Source organism: Juglans microcarpa x Juglans regia, chromosome 3S (assembly GCF_004785595.1).
Source record: "Juglans microcarpa x Juglans regia isolate MS1-56 chromosome 3S, Jm3101_v1.0, whole genome shotgun sequence".
In the NCBI taxonomy this organism is placed as follows: domain Eukaryota; kingdom Viridiplantae; phylum Streptophyta; class Magnoliopsida; order Fagales; family Juglandaceae; genus Juglans; species Juglans microcarpa x Juglans regia.
The window spans coordinates 13462877-13489547 of NC_054599.1; the positions used below are offsets into that span (position 1 = coordinate 13462877).

Here is a 26671-nt window from a genome sequence, read left to right on the forward strand (position 1 = left end):
GAAGAAAGAAAAGAGAGAGGGTTTGAGTTGAGAGAGAGAACAAGGGAATAAAACAAAGGATTTGTGCGTGTGGTCTGAAATTTACCAAGGGATAACGTTTATCCAGATAGACTGACACAAACTCAAACCATCCTTTTCCCAACACTCAACGCACTAACACAAATAAATCCATCAGCCAATTCCCTTTCCTAAGATTCAAACAAAAAAGACCATTTTGTCCTTATAATACACGGATGAAATACACAATAGGCACTTAAGGAAAGGATAAAAGCAAAATAACAAAAAAAGAGAAAACAAAGAAGAAAAAACGGATGAACAAAAAATACTGTTTATCAATGTTGATAAGAGATAATAGCTTTTTATCATAGAATATATATATATATATATATATATATATATATATGTCTGTACTATATATAATAAGTGGGGATAGCGTGAACAGTGCTTTTTGTCGTCCTCTGTGTTGTGGTCCTTTTTTGTGTGTTTTGTCCTTTTTATCCTTTTGTTTTAGTCTTTTGTGTCCGTTTAAGTGAGGGTGTTTTGGTCTTTTAGTTTTTTTCCTTCCCAAGATCCTTTTTATCATCTTTGCATCTTCTCTCTTTGGCTTTTATCTATGAAAGCGACACCTTCTCTCTTTCTCTGCATCTTTGGATATTCTCTCTCTCTCTGCATCTTCTCTCTTTCATTAGTGTTTTGTGCTCTCTAGGTATTTCTTCAGGTTTGTTTTTTGTTGTTTTTTTTTTTAGGTGCCATTAGTTTGGGAATTTTACATGGGTTTGTTGGGTTTTTTTTTGGTGCCGTTTGTTTGGAGATTTTACATGGGTTTCTTCAGATTTTACATGGGTTTGTGCATGCTGTGGGTTTTTAGTATTTTTTGCGCAAAAAATAAAGTTTTCTCTTCGGGTTTGCATGTTGTGGGGTCTTTTTTTTTTTTTCGTGAAAAAATATATTTTTTCATGGGTTTGTTAAGTTTCTTTTTTATGTTGTTAAGTGTTCGTTTTTATGTTTTGGATTTGTTTGTTCTCGGCTTCTTGTATTTTTTTGGGTGCCGTTAGTTTGTGGATTTTACATGGGTTTTTTGGGGTTTTTTTTAGGTGCCGTTCGTTTGGTAATTTTACATGGGTTTATTCAGATTTTACATGGGTTTGTGCATACTACGAGTTTTTGGTATTTTTTACAAAAAAATAAACTTTTCTCTTCAGATTTGTATATTGTGGATTTTTTGTATTTTTTGGGAAAAAATATATTTTTTCATGGGTTTGTTAAGTTTCTTTTTTATGTTGTTAAGTGTTCTTTTTTATGTTCTGGATTTGTATGTTCTCAATTTTTTTATGTTCTCGGCTTCTTGTATTTTTTTTGTGAAAAAATAGATTGTTTACATGGACTTTTTCACATTCTCTCTTTGGATTTGCATATATGTTGTGCATGTTGTGGGTTTTTGGTATTTGCATAGACATCGTTCTCGTGGGACTGTTGGCTTTTTATCTTCAGATTTGCACAGATTTTGTTCCTTTGTATGTTTTGGGTTTTCTGCGTTTTTTGTGAAAAAAAGTATTTATTTTTCCGTTGTTCCTTTTCTCGGTTTTTTGTATTTTTTTGTGAAAAAAATAGATTTTTTACATGGGCTTCTTCGCATTCTCTCTCTTTTTCGCGTTGGGTCTTTTTTTTCGTGAAGTTAAATACGGTTTTAACATTTTGTATGTGTTTTTTTTTTTTTTTTTTTTTTGTAGTTTGATGGTAAATTTTTTTTTATTTTATTTTCCGCTAGCTAGAGTCAAGTTTTGAAAATGTACGTCGTTCCTTTGTATGTTCTGGGTTTGCATGTTGTGGGTTTTTTGTATTTTTTTCTAAAACAAAATAGATTTTTTGCAAGGGCTTCTTCGCATTCTCTCTTTGGATTTGCAGATACGTTGTTTTTTTTTTTTTTGGGTGGGTTTTAGCTTTTTTGCATTCAGTCTTTTTGTTCTTGACGTTAAATCTGGTTTTAATATTTTGTATGGGTTTTTTTTTTTCCTTTTGGTTTTAAGGCTTGCATTTTTTTGTTTTTTTGTTCTCATCCCGTGGTCGATGATGCGCTTCATTTTTGTTCATGATTTTTTGTCTTTGTGGTTAAAGGTTTTGGTTTTTGCCGCTTAACGGATAGTATTTGTTTGTTTGCGAAGGAAATATATGGGTTCTTTTCCTTCGCTATGCCGCGAAAGATGATTTGACTTGGTTTTGTTTCAAGCTTTAAAATTGATTTTTTTTTTTTTTTTTTTTAGGTGGTGATGTGGTGATGCATGATCAGAGATCTTTTTTTTTTGGCGAGTTTAAGTGAGTGTTTTGATGCTGCATATCTGTTTTGTTTTTTAAGGCCGGTTTAAGTGAGTGCTTTGATGCACTTTACTTGTTGTAGTCAGCTCTGATGAGAGGGTTACGTCGATTGAGACACGGGAACTTTTTATTTTATTTTATTGCTCATTATTATTATATTGGTTACATGATGTGGTTTTTTTTTCTTCGTTTGTATATTTTTTTGTATGCTTCAAGATTGGATATGTAATATATATATTGAACAAATGTAAAATAAAAGCTTTTTATAATAGATTTTGTTTATTTTTGTTTTAGTATAGAAGATTAAACTTGTAAATTGTTTTTTTTTTTTCGTTTGATGTTGTGATGACTAAGTGGTTTGGGCTTTTCATTTCATATTGATATCTTAACTTTCTCAATTTGGAGTTTGATTGTTCAATATATGTTTGTTCAATATTCATTGAGCATAAATATTTAATATTTGTTTGTTCAATATATGATTTTGTACTCATTTCTTATATTGTTGTGGTTTATAATTGTGCTTACCATAATATTCAATTTAGCTGCAACTATTTTGAGCATTTGCGAAAATTTCTTTACACGTTTTCATTTTATTTGTTTGTTGATTTCAAGTTGGTATTTCTGAATTTGCTCAATGTGTATGAATATGTAGTTGCATAGATTGTTTTATATTTGTATTTTGTAATCTTTTTTCATTATTTTATTATTTTTAATTGTGAATATATTCATTGTGTAACATTAACTTTTTGTTTGTTTTTTGTAGAAGGTTTCTAACAATAACATTCACATTGAAGTTTTACTTTAAGGTTTGCCTTTCTCAACTATTTATAGTTTGAGGAGTGATCAAGAGTTTCAAATTTGTGAATGAATACATTTTTTTGCTAGCCCTTTTTTTGCTGTGGAGTTGATTTTTCATGGCATTCTTTTTATTCTGTTTTTCCAATTTTTTTATTTTTATGTTATTTGTGGGTTTGCATGTTGTAAGTTTATGTGTTTAGTTTTTTGTTTCGTGCATTTTTTAACTTCTTTATTTTTGGTTCTACTTCATTTATTTATTTATTCTGTTGTCTGCACTTTTTTTTTTATGTTATCACATTGATTTTTGTTTCTCTTTGAATTTATTCACTTGATTGGTTTAGTTCTTTGAAGGAATTTCTTTTTAACTCTGATTCATTTTGTGGGATAAAATAAAAAATAATGTTTATTATTTTGCTTCTTTTCAAAAAAGAGAATTTAGATGATGAGGGTTTTCATTAGTTGATTATGGTTCTTAACAGAATCTTTTGTGTCGTGTTTGAAGACTTCATTGGATTTGGTTTTTGGAGTGGTTTTTTTGGTGCGGCATTTTTTATGTTGCTTTAAGGCTTGCATTTTTTTATTTTTTTGTTCTCATCCCGTGGTCGATGATGGGCTTCGTTTTTGCAAAAAGAAGTATATGGATTTTTGTTTGGCTGTGCCATGTTTGTGGACTTAATTTTTTTTGGGGAAGGTTTGATAAAAGATATGATTTTTTGTTTTTGCGTTTAAAGGTTGTGGTCTTTTGCCATTTAACGGATAGTAATTGTTTGTTTGTAGAAGAAGTACGTATATGGATTCTTTTCCTTTGCTGTGCCGTGAAAAATAATTCTACTTGGTTTTGTTTCTAGCTTTAGAACTGATTTTTTTATTTTTAGGTGGCGATGCATGATCAGAGATCTTTTTTTTTTTTTTTTTAACAAGTGGGTGTTTTAATGCTGTAGATCTGTTTTTTTTTTTAAGGCCGGTTTATGTGAGTGTTTTGATACACCTCACTTGTTACAGTGAGAACGTCACGTCTGACACACAGGAACCTTTTTTGCATCTCATTGCTCATTATTATTATATTGGTTAAATGATGTGGTTTTATATATATATATTTTTTTTTTGTTTGTATATTTTTTGTTGCAGTGTTGGCTTTTTTTTTTATTATTATTATTATTCTATGATTTTTTGTTGTCTTTCTTCTTGTAAACATTTTTTTGTTGTTGTATCATTTGTAGTTGTTGTTCTATTTTTTTGCTTTCTTATGCTGCAGTAGTATAGTGTGGCTTCCTTCATTGATTTAGATGTTATGATTGTTGTGTGATATATTCTTACACGAAATAAAAGATAACATTTTTCATTCTGTTTGTTCTAGAAAAAAGAATTTAGATGGTAAGGGTTTTCATAAGATGATGAATTTTTTTACCATAATTGTCAGCAGTTATAATCTTCAAATGAAATAAGAAATTGTTATTGTCTTATTCCATCATCTGACAAAAATCATCGTTATTTATGTTCTTTCTATTGGGATTAACAGTTTGATGAATTGGATGGTTTGCAGTATATTCTTTGGTTTGCATGTTATGATTGTTGTACGATATATTCTTATAATGAAATAAAAGATAACATTTGTCATTCTGTTTGTTCTAGAAAAAAGAATTTAGATGATGAGGGTTTCCATAAGATGATGGAGTTTTTTAGCATAATTGTCTATAGTAATAATCTTCAAAAGAAAGAAGAAATTGTTAGTCTTATTCCATCATCTGATGAAAATCCTCCTTATTTATGGTCTTTGTATTGAGATTAACAATTTGATGAAAAACCTCCACCAGTGTTTTCTTTGAATTTTTTATTTATTAACTATCAGATATTGTTATGTAAATATGAAAGTATCGAAATTTTGTGTTGTTATGTAAATATGAAAGTATCAAAATTTTGTGCTATTTTAGTTTTAAGTTTTTTTTTTTTTTTTTTTTTTTAGCTTTCCATTGTTTTGTTTGACTTTTTTATTTGTTAACTTCCTCTTTTTTTTCCTCCCTGTATTCATTCATTCGTTCTGTAAGATCATTTTGTGAAGCCCTTTTTATGTTGTGCAGTATTTTTATTTTTTGAAAATTTCAAATCTGTAGATATTGGATTTATTTATTTATTTTGGTTTAGTATTGATATGCAATTTTTTGTTTGGAATTTATATCATATTGAAAGTTTAACCTCCATTCTATTTTTTTTTTATATATATTTTGTTCTGCTTTAAAGTGCACGACTATTGGTTGTGTGCTGCACAATTTACTGTTTTGTTTATGATAGAAACTAAATATGTATGAATGAACTTACATGACTCTGAAAATAAGATTAATTTTAGTCATATTTAATACAACACAAGTCTTTAATGCTCAAGTCCTTGTCGACTTTTAGATTCTGTTCATATTTTGCTAAACACATATTTTCCTATAAACATCACACTGCCAAGAACTTCAAAAATAGTGTTGAGTTTTAAAATCAAAGACGATCGTAACTTGAATTCCTTAATAACTTATAGAATGTGTTATGGTTTTTCTGCACAAATATTTTCTGTTCGGCAGTATTATGGAACTTCAAAGATAGAATTTAGTTTCTAAAACATTGTGACCACTAGCTTTTGATTTGCAAAATTCTTGTGCAGAATATTTGATTTTTCAAAAGATATTCAAATTATAAAATTACTTCTCGAGGCTGAATTTTACAAATTAAAATATATTTTGTTTTAAATTTCAAAATTTATTGGTCCAAATTGTTCTTGTTATTTTTTATTTTATCTGATTGTTTAGGCAAATTTTTTTTCATAAAAAGTTAAAGGTTTTATAGTTTAAAAATATTATTGCATTATTCCTAAGAAAATAAAATATTTATTGTGATAGTAAATTTACAAACATCGAGGACATTTTTCTTTTTTTTTTTTTAAAAAAATAAAGCATATAAATTAAAAACTCTTTTATAAATTATGATGAAAACAAATCATAATTATTTTATTTAGGATTTTTTGATTTATTTCTTTTTTTCCAAATAGTTTCTCGTTGTGATTGCTGTGAAGTAGGTAAGTATGAGGATCAAAATCATGTTCTGTTTGGAGGAGAGTTTGCATTTAACATATGGCGTTATTGTGGTAATATTTTTGATCTACCTCTTGGTCGTACTTGGATGGAGACGGTGAAGGCCTGGTTTAGACGTGCGTCAATCGACTCTCAAGTGGAGATTTTTGTGGGGCTACTTCCGTCGATTATTAGTTGGCATTTTTGGTGTAGAAGATGCACTGCCCGTATGTTGGGGCGCACTCAATCTATTAGTGCGGTTTGGCATACTGTTAAAAATTGGATGGGCTCAATAAGTCAAGACATGAAAAAGGTTAAGAAATTTTCTACGTATGAATTGCAGATTTTACATGCTTTGCAAATTACGCCTAAAGTCCCTATGAGGCAGTATTTAAAGATTGTGGCTTGGCAAAAACCTGCTCAAGGGTGGTTTAAATTGAATACAGATGGTAGTAGTCTAGGAAACCTAGGTTCTTCAGGGGTGGGTGGTATTATTAGAAATGATCTAGGCCACTTGGTTCCTGCTTTTAATTCTTATATTGGCTTCGGTTCAAATAATAGAGCTGAGTTGTTAGCTCTGATGCAGGGTCTTAAAGCTTGTAAAAATCTATGGATTAATTTTGTAGAAATAGAATTAGATTCTCAAGTGGTAATCTCTTGGTGGAATAGGCGGAGATGTGGAGTATGGTATTTGGAGGATTTTTGGGAAGATATACTTGTTCTTTTGGACTCGATGGTTTGCGTACTTCGGCACATTTATAGGGAAGGTAACAAAGTTGCTGATTGGTTGGCTCGGAGTGGGGCGGCTGGTCTAAATACGGAATGGAATATTATTGGGGACTTGCCTAGGATCCTTCGAGGATTAATTCGATTAGATAAACTTGGTTTACCATCTTTGCGTTGCTGTCAGAGTTAATCATCATGTGCTGTTTGGTTGTTGTGTTGGTTTGGTAAGATTTTATTGTCTATTTTTGTTGTGCTAACGTTTTTTTTTTTTTTTTCAGGTGGGGCTTTGTTGCTTGTTTTTTTTGTGTCCTTTTGTTTTTTGGATAGCAAAAACTAGGCTATTTTGATACCTGGTTTCGGAACTTTATATTGTATCTCCAGGTATTGGTCTGTAATCACGATTTTCCTCTGCCATAAGTGAGGGTATATTAATAAAATCGGGATGGAGTCACTCGTAGACAGGTGATTCTCGACTCTTTATAAAAAGGGAGGAATGTTCTCAATGTTTTAAGTTGTTGTTACATTAAGTATTTATTTTTCTTGGATATTAATGTAATAATATCTCAAACTGTAATTACCTTTTTATTAATATGAAAAAAGCCTTTCAAAATGTCAAATTAAAAATGAAAATAAATATAACTGGCCATGTAAGTGAAATTGCGACAATTTATTTTGAAACTTTTACTATTTTTTTAAGAAAAATTTACTATTTTTTTATGAATAAGAATTAATAATTCATGATAAGTTTTTTAAATTTGGTTAATCCTATTGTCGAAGTTTGTTTGATTCTTTAGGCATTATATTTTTCACATAAATATTTTATAGTTTTAAAATATTAATGCAATGTTTCTAAGAGAATAAGAGATTTCTTTCGTTGTATTATTTTCACAAAAAGAAGACATATTGAAATAAAGAAACAAAATCTATTTGAGAAGAATCATTGTGGATATTTTATCTGATTGTTTAGGTAAATTCTTTTTCATAAAAATTTAAAGGTTTTTATAGTTTAAAATTATTATTACATTATTCCTAAGAAAATAAAATATTTATTGCGATAATAAATTTACATCCATCGAGGACATTCTTCTTTTTTAAAAAATAAAGCATATAAATTAAAAAATCTTTTATAAATTATGTTGAAAAAAATCATAAATATTTTATTTAGGATTTTTTGATTTATTTATTTTATTTAAATAAAGGAGGAATGTTCTCAGTATTTTAAATTTGTTGTTTCAGTAAATATTTATTTTTCTTGGACATTAATGTAATAATATTCCGAACTGTAACTACCTCTTTATTAATATGAAAAAAGCTTTGCAAAATGTCAAAATTAAAAATGAAAATAAATAGAGCTAACCATGATTAAAATTGCCACAATTTATTTAGAAAAATCTACACACTTATTAAGAATTGTTTTTGGTTTTCTTCATAGAATACAATCAATATTTTAAATTATATGATTTTTTTCATTTTAGTAAAAAGAAGCTGTCAAAGGATCAGGACAAAAAACTTTTGCTGGTTTAAAAGTTTTGTGTTATCTACAAAACAATAAAACATATTGAAACAGAAAAACAAAATATATCCAAGTTTCTCTTGTTTTAAAAAAAGAATAAGATGAATGAAAAATATTTTAAGGAAATAAAATAAAGATTTTATTTTATTAAATTTTTTCTTGGTGTATCTTTTTCTAGATATGTATTTTTTTTTTATGACAATATCTTTTCTTTTTCTATTTAGAGAATACAATCAATATTTCAAATTATATGGTTTTTTTCGTTTTAGAAAAAAAGATGCTGTCAAAGGATCAGAAAAAAAAAGTTTTGATGGTTTGAAAATTCTGTTGTGTTATTTACACAACAATAAAATATATTGAAAATAAAATAAAATATATCCAAATTTCTCTTGTTTAAAAAAAAAGAATAAGATGAATGAAAACAATTTTAGTAAAATAAAATAAAGATTTTATTTTATTAAATTTTTTTCTGGTGTATCTTTTTCTGCCATATTTTTTTCTGGCGTGTTCTTAGTTCTATTTTTATAATTTTTTATACAAATTTTGATTAACAACACTAATTTTAACTCTTTTCTGTTACTTTTTGTCAAGTTAATCATTTTTATTAATTTGTCGGACTTCTTCTATTAATGTTTCCAATTGTCATTTGCTTCCGGATATGCTCTGTATTTTGTTTTTCCTTTTGGAATTATCAAGTATTAATTGAAATAAAATATCTAATGTTTATCTATTCAATATTTAATTTTGTACTTATTTTTTATACTGTTTTGTTGTATTTGTTCTACTGTTCTATTTAATTTTGTACTTATATGTTATACTATTTTAATTTTGAGCATGCGAAGAATTCTTTATGCGCTATTCATTCTATTTATCGTCTTTGTATGTTTTATTTGTTCATTTAAAAGATGTGTCTTGTTTTTACATATATTATTTCATTGTTCTACCCATTAATTTTAGTTATTATTCTTATTTGTAATTCTTATTCTTTCGTGGTTGTAATGTTTAGCATTTATCTGTTTAATTCTTTGATTTTGTATTTGTTTGTTATATTGTTCTGTTTCGTAATTACATGTTTTATCTTTATATTTTTTTCTAAAATTCTTTTTCATAATTTCTATTATTTTATATCGATTTTAATTTTCAGTATATATGCTTACATGTTATCTTTTAGTTGTGATAATACATGCATGCTTTTCATTATGTTGATCATTCCTTTGTTCATATTTCATAGATATTGATTCAAAATTCATTGTGTTGATCATTCCAACTCGATGTAATTGTTGACCCCCTTCTTTGTTGACAAACAAAATGAATAGTAGTCAGATGAGCTAACATATTGAGAAAATTTTCTTAAAAATATGTTTGACCAATCTTTTTATCTAATAACCTCTTTCAAAAATTTCACAAGGTCGTGGAAAACAATTAACAAAATACTTTCATATAGTCTTTTTACCAGAAGAACAAAAAGAACAATTGCATCAAAAGAGAAGAGAACGATATCATCAACAAAAAGCATCAACAAGTAGTGCCATTCAAATTGGATAATTTTCCATTTATGAAACATATATTATGGATGTGCAATTATTCTAGAAAGTGATGGAAATGCTGATCTTTTGCAACGAAAAAAACGAAGTGTCTTTCATGATAGTATCAATACAATTGACAACTTCATTTCAGAAGATGTTGGATATTCTTAAGACATAAGTATCTCTTCGGCTGATCAAGAAATGAATGTACCTACACTCGATACAACCGATTCCTTGCCTCCAACACTAACAAATATATCTATCGAAACTTCAAATAGATATGATCAGATTACAATTGAACAGGTTTATTACGTACCTTTCATTTTTTTCCCCATATTTTTTAAGTGAAACTTTTTATTTTTTATATTATGTTCAAAGTATAAATATTTTGTTCAATAGGCTACTTGTACTATTCAAAATTAATTCAACTGTGAAAGCAATACATTAAGGTCTTTCTCAAAGTAACAAAAAACCATAATACTAAATTGTTTTTTCTATCTTCTTTTTATTATTTTGCTATTTTTTAGTTCAGAAATTTTACAAAATTTAAAAAATTGCTTCATATTCTTTCATTTGTGCCTTAGGTAAACATCCTCTTCAAATTACTCGGTTTAGCCAGATATTAAAAATTGTGCCAAATGAAACAAATCATTTGCCATTGATGCTGTCTTGCAAATATGTCGAGCAAACAGATTTTATCGTGAAACAAATGGCTTCTGTTGTGCTGATGGAATAATTACTTTAACTACAAATAATGTTCTTGATCAACTCTATCATTTATTCTGTTCAAACACAGCTGAGACAGCTAAATTTTTAACCTATGTTCGCACATACAATGACAAATTTACATTTACATCCTTTAGAATTAAATTTGATAGAGATCTTTGTAGAAGAAATAGAGGAATCTATACATTTCGATCTCAATGACAAATCTATCATTATCTTAATGATTTGACTCCTTTGGATAGACATCCTTCTTATTTACAATTACATTTCAATGATACTGAACATGAAATTCATAATCAAATTTCTGATTCAAAAAAATTGGATGCATCAATTATCACTCAACTTATGGCGATTCTTTCTGTTAATCCGTATTCTGTTTTTTTTTTTCTGAACACTTGGTGATATGCCCAACTTGGAACTGTAATGCCCGTCTTTGTGATGAGACATTTTATAAAATGATTTTAGAAATGACGACAGGAATTACCGTTTGATTTAAAACTTTTTGCTTCCATACCTAGGGTGCAAGACTCTACGTATAAAATAAAACGTACTTTGAGAATAAAAGATATTTACAGCGGAAAACATAAATCTTAAGATAAAAAGGCCTCTCATACAATTAAACTCTCATGCCAAGACTTTCGTGCTCTTTCTCATGGCTCGTGTCTGTCCTGACGCGTACTGCTCATTTATTTCATATGGGGGGAGGGGCACCCAAAAACAAAAATGAGTCGATGACTCATAAGCATTACTTCATACGGTTAAAATAATAACATAGGTTTTCATTTATGCATTCATCGTACCATACATACTATATGTACATGCATGCGTGCATTCATTTGAAATCATCACTGGATGGGATTTTTTTTTTTTTAAATGCGCTTTCTTTTCATAAAATGTTTCTTCTGTCAGTGCCTTCATTTCTTAAAGAATGCGATGCATTCATACATTTATACATTTTTTCTTATTACTTTCATCGGTCGGTACACACTGTTATGCCCCGTGTGTTGGGGTTAGCGGTCTTTTTGACCCGAACTCTGCCCATGACCACAGGTTGGGAATCCCTTTCATGAGGGGCAGCACTGAGTGTACTACCAGTAATACTTACCCGGCATTGCAATCTGTCTAATCCATTGGTACCCTTTTCATTCATTCATTCATATGGCCGTACGTATTTTCATGCATTAAACATTTAGTCCTTTCATTCAGTTCAGTCATTTCCTTTTCAGTCTTTTCATTTAACAGTTCATTCATAGAGAAACATCATTTAAGAGTATGGGCTTAAACATCATCTTTCATGGCATCATTTAAAGCATCAATTCATGACATCCTTAAAACATCAATTCATATGGACCTTTTAAAACATTTTCTTCGCGTCAGTTAAATCGTCAGGCATAAGCCTCAACATTTCTTTTATTGGAAAATACATACAATAGATACTGCGTATAGTCATCCATTCACATGCGTATAATTAATACTTTGGGTACGTAAAAACTGCCAAGAAGGGCCTTTACATACATAAAAACATATTTCGTGTTGTTTCGTAAGGCATCGTAAAGGAAAAGCATTTTGTTTTCATTTTCGTATCGTTTTAGAAAACTCTAGAAGAGTATGAACGTAATACTTACTTGGACTCCATGATATCCATTCTACTTTCGTATTATGCAGTCCATTCATGTGCGTGTCAGATGGCAGCCTACATGCATACACATAACCTTGACGTCATTCTCTATCTAGTGCATAAGCAACTTAAACTAGAAACAGAACTACACTTTACTTGGAACAGTCTCCTTTATGTCGTGCCCTTACGTTCCCTTTACTATGCTAAAACCTTTGGGGTCAACTTACGGTCACTACCTCTTCCAACTCAAGGTCTTACCTCGAGTGATCATTCACTAAAGTGAACCCATGATTCACCTTAGGATTAAGACACTAAGACATTCGTCTTACTTTTCCTGTTGATCACATTCAGACTCATGATTCCGATCGATGAAGTCATGCATCCCAATCTTAGACAATGCACCTGTCACTACCTTCATGCACCTTAGCTCACACTAAATCCTCATTCCCATCCATACATGCCACACGGCTTTAAGCAAACTCTGAGGCTTAAACACCGTGTAACCATACTTAGGACAGATTACCCATTACACATATGGTGAATCCTTCCGGTACATGTGTCAAACCAGATTACACACGTACCTTACCCCTTTATCACCTAAGACCAGCATATAACACATTGATCACAAGCTCGTAGGGACAAGCGCCATACTCCGATACCAACCTTCTTTTAAGCCGGCTGGCATGACTCTTCATGCTACTCGTCTCTTTTAACAGTTCATCACAACATTTAACATGACAAGACTCCATTCACAACTACGCCTTCTGTCACGTCATATAGCTCAAGACTACTTCCAAGCTACACCGTGACCTTGTCACATCACCTGACATCCCGCTACGTCATTTCTACGCCAACTCCTAACTCATCACGAGTACGGTCCCTCACGTACTCCTGTCACATTGTGACATCTCGTCACGTTCCTGCTACGCCACTCTTACACTAACTCCTCACCCATCACAAGCACGACTGCCAGTAACCATGTCACTTCATAATGTTCCCCAGTCATGCTTCTGCTGCTCACTCTTACAATTGTTCTGCCATTTCACACATACTTCCAGCCATAAGTCAAACATGGTGACACCTGTCACCTTAGACTACAGGCCACATCACAGGTACTTCGGGACACTGTTCTACAGTTCCCGACACTACTTACCACACTCTACGTCCATCAACTACGCAACCATCTATCTTCTCAACATGCCACATGGTGTATCAATTCGCATCATGAAGTACATTCTACGTGTACTCCCTTCACACATGTCATGCCATATCACCACTACAGCATACACGACATATGGCGCATCACCCCACTACATGGAGTACACTCTACATGTACTCCCTTCACACACGATACGCCACACAGAGTACACTCCACATGTACTCTTCCCAATCCATACTTCACAACACTACACAGCATAGTTTCTAGATACACCCAACATAACACAACACATCACATCACCACACTGCACAGCGAACTCCACAAATACTAACAACACAATCCACAACCTAATCAACTAATTAACATCTAACATAAATAACGAGGGATAGAGGGTTATACCATTGACAGGATAACTCGTGCGTTGTTTGCTAACCATCACAATTGATGAAGTCGAAAAGGTCATACATGGCGGCTAACCCACGCACAGTGGCCGTTTGGGCCCTTGAAGGTGGCTATGGGTGGGAATCTAAGCATAGGAGGGTTGGGTTGTGGTCTTGGGGTGGTAGTCTTGCGGTGGTGGCGAGGTGGCACACGTCGGAGACACGGCAGCTCATGAAGGAGTTTAGACCCTGGATCTCAAATAGGGGAAATTAGAGGGAGGGCTTGGCTAGTCGTGGTTGGCCATGGAGGGGTTGAGGGAGGTGCGGTGGAGCTTGTGGTGGAATTGGGGTGGAGCCACGGTGGTTGGAGGCAGAGGATCTAGCTTGGGGTGGAGGAATGGCCCATGAGAGAGTGAAAGGGAGTGGGGAGTTAGGTGGCTCGGCTAGACATGGGGGGGCTAGGGGAGGTCGCCGGTGGCCAGAGGAGGCTTCGGTGGTGGTTCGGTGGCCAAGAGGCAGTGGACAACAGTGGAAAGAAGAGAAACCTGTGGTGGTCAAGGGAGACCCGTGGTGGTGCTCGGTGGTCTGGGTGGCTGCATACGGTGGCACTAGGAGCTGCTCACAGCGAAGCCGTGCGTGAGGGGTTGCGAGCATGTGTGGGAGAGAATGGCTATAAGGTGGAGGCTGGGTTCTGTGGTGGGAGCTCATCGGTGTGAGAGGACGCCAATGGTGGTGGTGGTGAGGCTGGGTTTGGTTGAGGGAGCATTGGTTGAGAGGGAGTCGAACGCATGAAGGAGAGGGAGGAGAGAGAGAGAGTGGAAAGGGAAAAGTGAGGGAGAAAGAGAGGGGGCTTGGGTTTTAATCCAGGCCCTTCATCTTGGAATCTACAAGGCGATCAAATGGTGGGGAATTAAAATACTGATTTAAAATGCATAAACATTAACTTAATTAAGAGCATTTAGAGGAGTTAAGATAAAATATTATTTAGAGAAATACTTTAGCCACAAATGAATTACACAAAAGTAATCACACAAACTGATGTGGTTTCATGTGGTTCGTCAGATTGTAAAGTTATTTTTATTGTAAAGTAAATCTAACAGATCACATAAAATCACGTTAATTTGTATGATTGCTTTTGTGTAATCTCTTTGTGGCTATAGCAGTCCTATATTATTTAAACTAAACTTTAGTTTATAAAATAATATTTCTTCATCATTAATAAAATGATGAAGTCTTATTTAATATCTTTAAAAGAATAAAACCATTTAATTAATTAGAAAACATAACTGAAATCTCATAATATTTTAAATAGCTGAAATCATTTTAATAAATGATATTAACATGATTTTCGACAATTATAATATTTTTGGAGCTCTTCAAAAATATTATAATTTTCTTATTTAAAATCAAGTTTAGTTCAATAACACTGGAAATATCTCATATAAATATTTTCAATACATTTAAAATACTAGGCATACTTTAGAAATCACATAACATCTTTGAAAATACGCTATCGAAGTTCAACATGCATAACGAGACTCGCAGTTGCTAGAGAGAAGGGTAGACTGTTACATAATTTTCGTCCTCGAAATTTCCTTACGTCAGAAGGAATGAGTGGGGTGTTTAGGAACATCATAAAATCCATATCAAATCAGATTCTGCTTTAGACCAACGTGTTTTTAATGCTCCTGAAGCATCACAAGTGGCAATAATTTGGATTGAAAATGACAATTTAGAGCAGTTGAGTGGAAGAAGTATTATGGTACAATCATTCAGGTGGTAGTCATATAGTTCAATACTATTTTTGATGTTATGATCCACTTCAATATCTATTGTTGTTTCCTTATGGTGACACAACTTGGCATAATGGCATACAAAGATTAAAAAAAGGTACACAGCTCCTGCCAAATGAAACATCAACACTGCTTCAACTACAACAATCAACATCATTCAATGGTTTGCTTTTAAGAGAAATACAAGGTTTAAATATTTTCTATACTTTAATAATTTAATAATGTTTTTATTTCAAAATTTGGAGCCATCTTATATTCTCAAATTTAATTTCTGTAATGCTTCAGAAAAAAAAAAAAAAAAAAAAAAAAAAAAAAAAAAAGAGTCAATTGTTTCATGTTGTGAATATTATTATTACAAGCTACAGATTAGAGAAAACATTAAATCCATTTTATTATGCTCTAGCTGTTTATTGCAACAATTCGTTGTTGACATGTATGCTAAGATTGAAACTTCAAGATTGTATTACTTTCATACCAAACAATAACAAATTTGATCTGAAGACCAAAAGACATGCGGAAAAGATATATGGAAGCAATGGCTTTAGTCCAACGTTATGGAAAACCGGATATTTTTTTAACGATGACATGCAATCTAGGTTGGAAAGAAATTCTAGATGAATTAGGTCTACAACAAGAAGCACAAAATCGTCCTGATTTGATTGCTAGAATCTTCAGAGCAAAGCTTGAAGAATGTAAATATCAACTATTCAAGCGACAGATTTTTGACAAAGTTGCAGCATATGTTTATGTGATTGAGCATAAAAAAAGAGAACTTCTACATGCTCATTTCTTAATTATATTACAAACAGATTGGAAGATTTATGCTCTAGAATCTTTTGATGAAATTGTGTCGGCAGAAATACCTGATAAAGATGATAATCCACATATCTATAAAGCTATTGTCAAACATGTGATGCATGACCCATGTGGAATATTAAATCTGATGAATATTTGTATGAAATCAAATGGTGCTCTCAAAAGTCATTATCCAAAAAACTTCGTGCCTAATACAACTGTTGGAAATGATTGTTTTCCACAATATAGGCGTCGTGATGATGGAATTACTGCCAAAATTAGAGGACAACATTTGGATAATCGTTAGGTTGTTCCATATAATTCATATTTTCTTGCAACATTTGATTATCATATTAATGTTGAGATCTACTCTACAATTAAAACAATGAAATATCTTTACAAATATATTTACAAAAGTCATGACTGTGCTACTTTTGATGTGATCTCTGAACAAAGCGATCAACCTGTTGATGAAATTCAATTATTCCAATTAGGTCGATGGATTGTTCCACCTGAAGCTATGTGGAGAATTTTTGGCTTTATTGTAAATGAAATGCATCCAACAGTGTATAGCTTACACTTACATCTTGAAAATCAACATCTGGTGACTTTTCCTGCAAAGCAAAGCTTAAACAATATTGTCAATTCTGATTTTTATGCAAAATCGATGTTAACAAAAATTTTTTCAACAGATCGTGTAAATGAAAACTCTCGAACGTTGTTGTATAAAGAATTTCCTGAATTTTTCGTTTGGAGCAATCAACATAAAACTTGGACTCCTCGAAAGAAACAAACAGTTATTGGCAGAATTGTTGCGGCAAATCCATTTGAAGGTGAAAGGTATTATCTACGGATATTATTGAACCATATAAGAGGTCCTCTATCTTTTGGGCACCTCAAAACAATTAATGGTGTTATTGCTCCAACATTTGGTGAAGCAGCTACATTGCATGGATTATCAGAGTCAGATACATCCTTAGAAGATTGTTTACGTGAAGCATCACTATATCAAATTCCATACAGTTTGAAGATACTATTTGCTACAATTTTGGTTTATTGTAATCCTACAAATCCAAGAGAACTGTGGGAGCATTTTGAAGAAAACATGTCAGCTGACTTTAAAAGAGTTGAGAGTAACTCTGTCAATACAAGAAAAGAAGTTTTACGCCATATTTCTTCTACACTTGAGTCAATGGGAAAAGACATCAACATATTTCATCTTTTAGATCATGATATTTCTTTTGATGAAGATGAACTTCAATCTAGAGAGATTAATGATGAATTAGCAATCATGATTTCAAAAGAAGACCTTATAGCATCAACAATTCGAAATGATGAACAACAACATGCTTATGATTCAATTTTACAAAGGTTTTCTCAAATCAGGCAAACTCTTTCTTTATTGATGGTCCTTGTGGAACAGGAAAAATATTTCTACATAAAGATCTTCTTGCTACATTAAGGTCTAAACAGTTAATAGCGCTTACAACTGCATCATCTGGTGTTACTATATCTATTTTACCTAGAGGTCGAAAACACATTCACAATTCAAGATTCCATTGAATTTTGACAAAAACAATACTTGCATTTTCAGCAAACAAAGTGGACTTACAAGATTGTTACATGTTGCAAAGTTAATCATATGAGATGAAGCCCCTATGTAAAAAAACAATCTATAGAAGCATTGGACATAATGCTCCGGGACATCATTGATTCAGAATTATTATTTGGTGGCAAGGTCGTCGTTTTTTGTGGAGATTTTTGACAAATTTTACCTATCGTTTGTAAAAGTACAAGACAAGAACAAATTGATGCAAGCTTACTCTCCTATTACATATGACTTGCTATGGCCAAAATTTCATTGACTTAAAATATGTGAGTGAAATTAGATCCAAAATTTTCAAATTACTTGCTTCAATTAGGCAATGGAATATCCCCAATCATAATTGAAGAAGAGAAGAGAATTCCTGATGACATGTTTATCAGTTATGAAAGTGATGTTGATTCTTTGCAAAAACTGATGGATACTTTTTTTGTAATATTTATGATTACTTAGGAAATTTGTCTAAAATGTTGAATCGTGCTATATTGACTCCAAAAAATACCTCTATTGATGAAATAAATGTCACACTTATACAGATGTTTACAGGCGAACTAAAATAATATTATAGTTTCGATGAAGCAATTATTACATCTGAAGAGGGCATTATGAAAGATTTTTTGAATACTTCAACACCAAATGGGGTTCCACCTCATGAATTGCTACTTAAAAAATATTACCCAATCATGTTACTTTGAAACATTAATCCTTCAAAAGGTTTATGCAGTGGAACTCGTTTGATATGTTGCAACTTTGAATGTAACGTCATTGATGCAGAAATCGTAGTTGGTCACCATAGTGGTAAAAGAGTTTTTATACCAAGAATCTCATTATTGCCAAATGCTGATGAAAATAATGGTTTCCCATTCAAGAGAACTCAATTTCCTATCAGATTAATTATCAACAAAGCACAAGGCCAAACATTGGATTTCGTAGGGATATATCTACCGCAACCTGTATTCTCTTATGGACAATTATAGGTAGCATTATTAAGAGCTAAGACAGCCTTTTCAGTAAAAATTCTGGAAAGGCCAATATCAACCAATATATCTAAACAGAATTACACAAAAAATATTGTATATAGAGAATTATTAAGTTTGGGATTTTCATCTTATCAATATACAAGTAAAGTGATTTGATAATTTAGATTCATATTATTATTATTTTATGAAACTTCAAGTTTAAATGCTAATGCATTGTTTTTTTTTTTTTTACATATGCAGCGTTTAAGATGCGAAAGCTTTATACATCCATCAGAGATATCACACCAAGTACAAGAAATTAGAAAATTAAAAATGCTTGTAGCAGAAAAATATCCAAAACATATAGCTTAGCATTCGCCATTAAAATATCAATACTTAATCTTAATTGATGCTGAGATATAATACTTGTTGTTTTGTAAATTTGCAGAAAATTATACCTATATATTTAATGACATAAAATATTTTCTTAATAATGATAAGCATACATTAATTTCTGCTGGAAATATATTATTTTAATATTTTGCAGAGCAATCGACTACAAGCAACCATGTTTGATAAAGATATTGATTCACATGATGACACTTTACATGTATTCCGGTCATATTATATCAGTAATGCTTATGTGAAGCCGCTAGATCCTAAATATAAAATTGAAACTCATCAATACCAATGGATCTTAAATTCAAGGACAATAATTGAAGAATTGCAGATGATGAGGAAGCATTGCAAGCACCAGTTTATGATATCGTTCCATTTGGTGAACTTCACAATTATAAAGATTCCATTACAGAGATAGGTAAATATTTATTCAAAATTTTTAAATCCTTTCATAACTATATTTATTATTAACAAACTAAAAACTATAAATATGATTTATTAGATTTGTTGGCAATTGCATTATATATTAAGGCAACTAGAGAAGTAAAGACAACAAATGGTTCCAAAGTCTTGCAAGAAATATATTTGATTGATCAAAGGTAAACATATTCTTTAAATTATGTATTTATTTTATTGTATTTTCAATAATAATTTTTTTCTAATTCCATCTATTGATATCAAATTATTGTTTACTCTTGTTTCAATTTTGTAGCTTAAACCCTGTGTGTTTGACTTTGTTAGGTCGGTTTGTTGATGCTGATTGTCAACAAATTTAAAAAATTATTGTAACTGAACCAATCATTTTTGTCACGCGATTAAAAGTCACTTCCTATAATGGTATTATTGAAAAATTCATAATTCTATATTTTTGTTTTGTATAATATGTTTATACCACATCTAACACATCGTTTTAACTTAGAACTCTCTTTATCATTTCAACCAACAAGTATGTCTACAATAAATCCCACAATTCCTGGCGCAACATTATTGCAAGAATGGTAATACATATTTTCTTGTTTTCATTTAATTTTAAACAAACTTTTATTAATTTTTGTTTTCAATATATAATTGTTATATTTTCATTTCAAAAGTTATTATTTGTTTTTAACTTCTTTTAAATTTTTATAGGGCAACAGTTAATGATTTCTTGCTTGAAGATGTGATTATAAAATTCTTAGATCCAACACACACATTTGCAGTGCTCATCTTGTTCGGAAAATAACGAACATTTCTGATGTTGCAGAACTACTCAAGGCTTCACAACCTACAATAGTAAAATTATATTCTTAACAATACTTTTCTCATTATTAATTATTACAACACAATCATTTTAATATTTGTTATAAATATCATATAGAAACCAAAATTTTGGGTGAAAGGCAAGATAAATGTGCTTGATCTCCAGCAAGTCTTCTTTTATATGTTTTGCATCTGATGTAACAAAGGAACAGGCTATGATTACAATGAAAAGTTTTCATGTTACCATTGTAAACATATGAGCATTGCACAACCACAGTATGCATTGTTTTTTAAACCTTCAGTTTATATCACTCACTCAAAAAATTTAACATATCTTTTCTATACATTCTAATAGATAATTATATTTTTGTTGATAATAGTTGTCGAGCATATGTTGAAGTTGATGATGGTACAGGACAACTATCTGCGGTAGTGTTTGGTGAAATTGCAGAAAAAACATTAGGTTATTTAGCAATTCATTTTATGAATCACACTGGTAAGGTAACATAATATCACATTTTTTTTTTAACTCTTTCAATTGAAATAACACAATAATAAATCAAAACATAATTTTTATAATAAATGTTTTATTTTTTTTATAGGAGCATTTGTCATTCTTGAAAAGTATGGCCAAAGAAATATCAGAAAAATAATGGATAATCGAACTTCGTGCAGATATAGACCAGATGAACCAACAACGCCATAAGAATTTTAATATCTTATCAATTAATTCTAGGGAAGAAAAAGAAATATGCTAATTAATATGGTTGCAATATGAGCTTTACTTCCTCTTTAAAATTTAACTCAAATTATATTGTAAACTTATATCAAACTTCTTTTACATATATATTACTTTGGTTGTTGCATATATTATTTGTTTTCTTTCTTTGTAATTTACTATTCTTTCTTCTTTAACATTTCATTTTATTTTATTTTTTATTTTTCGCAATTGGGTTTTAACTTTTTTTACTATATGATTCATAGATTTTGTAAGACTTTTATGATGCAGTTATGTTATTTATATTTCTTAACTATGTAAGTATAGTTACGAAAATATAATTTTTCTTATAATGCAATTATGTTTTTTTTTTCTCTCCACTAGGCAAACGTCCCTTGGACGTTTCATTACTACTAGTGTGTGTGTGTGTGTGTGTGTGTGTGTGTGTATATATATATATATATATATTTAAGAAGAGCCGAGGATCATCTGTCCAAGAGTGACCCTGTCATAATTTTATTTATATACCCTCACTTATAGTGGAGGAAAATCGTGGTTACAAATCGACACTTGGGGTTACAAGATAAACAAGAAAGTTCCGAAACCAAGTGTCAAAAGGGCCTAGAATCTGCTAACCAAAAAACAACAAATCAAGGTGAACAAAAATACGAGCACAAAACCACACCTGCAAAAAAGACATTAACACAATAAAAACAGAAAAATCTTACCAAATCAACACGACGACCAAACGCCACATGGGAGATGATGCTAACAGCAACACAAAGATGGGAAACCCAGTATATCGAAGTGAATTAATCCTTGAAGAATCCTAGGCGTATCCCTGATAATATTCCATTATGTGTTAAGACCAACCGCCCACTCCAAGCCAACCAGTCAGCAACTTTGTTTCCCTCTCTATAAACGTGCCGAACTACGCAAACCATAGAATCCGTAAGGGCAAGAATATCCTTCCGAAAATCCTCCAAGTACCACAAGCCACATCTCCGCCTATTCCACCACAAGATCACCACTTGAGAATCTAATTCAATTTCCACAAAATTAATCCCCAGATATTTACAGGCTTTGAGACCCTGCATAAGAGCTAACAACTCAGCTTTATTATTTGAATCGAAACCAATATGAGAATTAAAGGCGTGAACCAAATGTCCTTGATCATTTCTAATAATACCACCCACCCCTGAAGAGCCTGGGTTGCCAAGACTACTGCCATCTGTATTCAACTTAAACCACCCTTGAGCTGTCTTTTGCCAAACCTCAAGCTTTAAATACTACCTAGCGGGAACCAAAGCCGGAATTTTCAAAGCCTGTAAAATCTACAAATCGTACGTAGAACATTTTGTAACCTTATTCATGTCTTGACTTACTGAACCCATCCGACTCTTAATAGTATGCCAAACAGAACTGATAGACTGAATGCGACCCTCCATACAGGTAGTGCATCTTCTACACCAAAGATGCTAAGTAATAATAGAAGGAAGAAGCCCCACAAAAAGCCCCGCTTGAGAGTAGGATGGCACACATCGAAACCAGGCCGTCATTGTCTCCATCCAAGTACGACCAATAGGAAGATCAAAGATAGCGCCACAATAACGCCATATCTTAGCTGCAAAATCTCCTCCAAACAGTACATGATTTTGGTCTTCGTACTTACCTTCATCACAACAATCGCATCGAGAAGCTATCAGGATCCCAATACATCGAAGACAATCATCAACGCTCCAAACCATATTCCATGCTTTCCACATAAAAACCGAAATTTTAAGAGGCAGCAACTTATGCCACATCCAAGGATGCCACTCCGTACTTGAATCTCGTATATGAATACAATCCCAAGCTGATCTAGTAGAAAAACTTCCACTCTTATGCTTAGACCAGATCAACACATCAGACCCCCCTTACAACCAGCCAAAGCCTCATAATATCATCCACATTATCATATCCCACTAACGTAGTCAACAGCTCCACATCCCAAATATTAGACAGCTTGCAATTATTAACTTTAAGCAGTGGGTTACCCACAAGTTAGAAATCATCAATTAACGGGCCCCTATCCCTCCATTTATCATACCAAAACAAAATGTTCCCATCTCTAACTCGCCACTTTGAATTATTAAGGACACCAGGAATACTTTTAACGATCATTTTCCAAAATCTCGTTCCATAAGAACCCCCACATATTTTCTCTTAAAGAAATTAGCCCATAAGGACTTACCTTGAATTTAGTTCCATGCAAACTGCACATGCAAGGCTTTTTACATATCATCCAAGTTGCACAAGCCCAGGCCACCTTTCTCTATTGGCTTACAAATAATGTCTCATACCACCCACTTTTTTTTTCCCCTTTACCAATCACCTCACCCTAAAAGAATGTGCTCATCATACGGTTTAATGCTTTAATAATAGATTGGGGAACCTGCAAAACAACAAACAAATGTAAAACCATGCTTAAAAGTACATGCCGAAGAAGTATCAGACGACCACCCGAGGATAAGAGCTTCATTTTCCAATTGCGAATTTTGTTCCAGACTTTATTAACCATCTCCTCCAAATGCACATGCTTGAGACGCCCCAAGACAATCAGAACCCCTAGATATTTTAAAAGGAAAAGCACCTTCCAAGAACCCTGTCAGCCTTTTGAGAGCTCTCTTACAGACAAAAGAAATTTTTTGGAGAAAAAAATATGACAGCTTTTTCTTTATTAATCATCTGGCCTGACCAAGCTTCATACTTCTCAAACACCAATAAAAAGCTCCCTAATAGACTTCTTACTACCATTCAAAAAAATCACAATGTCATCGGCGTACATAATGAGAAATCTAAGAGTACCTCGAGCTTGGGAGAATTGTCCAATCTTGTTCGCCACCACACTATGTTTCAAAAGTCTAAAAAGTACCTCATGAAGAATAATAAAAAGATAAACACAGGAAATAGAGAGTTATTGTTTATGCATTGTACACTATAAACACATGAGTACTGCTATGCAGCAGCCCTACATTGCACTCTTATCAGTTTTTCTTTTCTTCGGTCATTTTCCCATTTCTCCATCCATGTCTCTCTTTCCTCAAAAGCTCTTCACTAATCTCTCTCTCTCTCTCTCTCTCTCTCTCTCTCTCTCTCTCTCTCTCTCTCTCTCTCTCTCTCTCTCTCTCTCTCTCTCCTGGAGATTTAGGCCGGGTGAAGTTTTTTTCCATAGAGAGAGGGGGGCACGGCCAAAAGAAAAAGCTAGGGACTGTGAATTGTGATGTGACACCCAAACTCGATTCGCCACGTTATAGTGTACAGTGTAGAAAAATTAGACCAATTTCTCATTAACACAAACAGTGAACAATAATTATGTCTTGTAGTTTTTTTTTTCTTTTACAATTCCCTTGAGTTTAGCATTACAGCTTTGGATTGAAGTTCATTAGTACCCAATTTCAAAAGAAAAATTATATTGATAATTATACGTTGATAACGTATATAATAAGAGAATGATATTTACAGTGATATATAAGTCCTATGCACTTAAAAAAAAAAATTAAGTAAATGTGAGACTTATATAAAAAAATAGTTTTTAATAATAGAATTTATTTTTATTTTAAAATAGAAAATAGAATGACTGATATAAAAAATAAGAGAAATTATATTTGTAATTATAGAATACATAAGTATCGCATATTCTTTTTAGAAAATATAAATAAAGATAAAATTGATATTAAAAATTTAATTTTTTTACTATAGACATTACTCTTTTTATCAAAAATACACATTTCACAACTCACAATTATATTAGCATTACTAAAAGAAATAGAAATTTTTTATTTAATATTCACATATCACATACTATATATAACTTTTTTTTATTTTTTTAATAATTATGTAGGTGGGAATAGTGAATAAAAAAATTTAATTACTTTAGTAAAATTAAAAATAAAATATAAATAATAAATAAATAATAACTATAATATATGGAGTAATAATACTCATATAATATATTTCTTAATATACATATTTTAAAGTGATAATATTTTTATCAAGTGTTATTATAAAATATAATTATATAATGTATTGTGAAAATGAAGATATGTATTATTTTTTTAATATTTGATGCAATTCAATAAATGCATAGGCTAACTCATAACTACTACACCATAATTGATGGGATATAAATCAGAAAGTAGGTGTATGATTTAATAAAAATGGACAAAATAGCAAAGGATCACCTGCATAACTTGACAAATGACTGACGATTTTGGATGGAAAAAAATCTTTTTTCAACAGTCCGTGCAACATAAACAAAATATCAGGGGGGCCACCTACATAATGACTTTGACAAATAGCTCGACGACTTTGGGTCTCTGTCCGTTGTACAAGGTAACGCAGTCCTTTTCCTCCATCTTGATTTTCGTCCTTCCTCCTTTCTGGATATTGTTGCCATTTCATTTCGTTCCATCGGTGACCAGAGTAGCATTTATATTTTTAATTTTATATATTTTTTAGAAAAATCATACACTTTCAGTATGTATTCTAGGTAAAGACTAGATTTTTCTGATGAAATGGGACTGCTGCACAAGATATTTTGAATGAAAAATACTACCTTCCGTCCGAAGCCTACCACTCAACTGTATTGTTTGCCATTTTAAACTTTTTTTTATTTAATAATTAAGAAAGTGATTTTTAATATATTGATGTATTTTTTTTTATTTTTTTAAGTATTTAAATATATTAAAAAAATATAAAATTAAAAATTAAAAAAAATTAAAAATAAACTAACGGTATAATTGAGCGGTATCGCTCATTTTAAATTTCACATTTTATTCAAACAACTTGCTTTAGGACCGTGATATTTTTTTTTTTAATTAAAGAGTTAGGATTACATGTCCAATAATTATCCCTCTATACATCATCAACATTTGGGGTTTACATAAAATCAAAACTCAACATGCAAAAAAAGACCAACCTAACCCAAAAAACAAAAACAAATCTCAACATAGATAAAAAAACATTAAACAACTCTCAAAGTAGGCAAATCACACCGATCCAAAATTCCTTTAAGCATACGAGAAATATTTTCTCGAGTAAACTCTTTAGAGCTTCCACTACTACCTAATCTCTCAAGCCAATTTGCCAATCTTGTGTAGAATTTCTTTCTCAAAAAATATGTTGATACCGCACATCCATCCCAGCGAGAACACATTTGATTTCTACTCAAAAATCTTCCAAATACTAAACATTACATTAACCTTCTTTAAGCCAGTTAACAATCAAAAGCGAGTCTTAACTCAAGAACAACATTATTAATATCATATAACTTACAACGTCGCACATTGATCATTGCAAAAACATTACATCGGCC

The 26671-nt window shown here is 31.6% G+C and overlaps 1 protein-coding gene across 1 annotated transcript; it reads left to right on the forward strand.

Moving 5' to 3' along the window:
• The first annotated feature begins 16782 nt into the window (after nucleotides 1-16782).
• Nucleotides 16783-17859, forward strand: LOC121258704. The gene has a single exon (XM_041160247.1). The coding sequence runs from the start codon at nucleotides 16783-16785 to the stop codon at nucleotides 17857-17859; it is 1077 nt and encodes a 358-aa protein (XP_041016181.1).
• Nucleotides 17860-26671: the final 8812 nt, after the last annotated feature.

Coding starts and splice junctions, on each gene's coding strand:
- LOC121258704 (XM_041160247.1), top strand. CDS start 16,783: ATGAAATATCTTTACAAATATATTTACAAAAGTCATGACTGTGCTACT.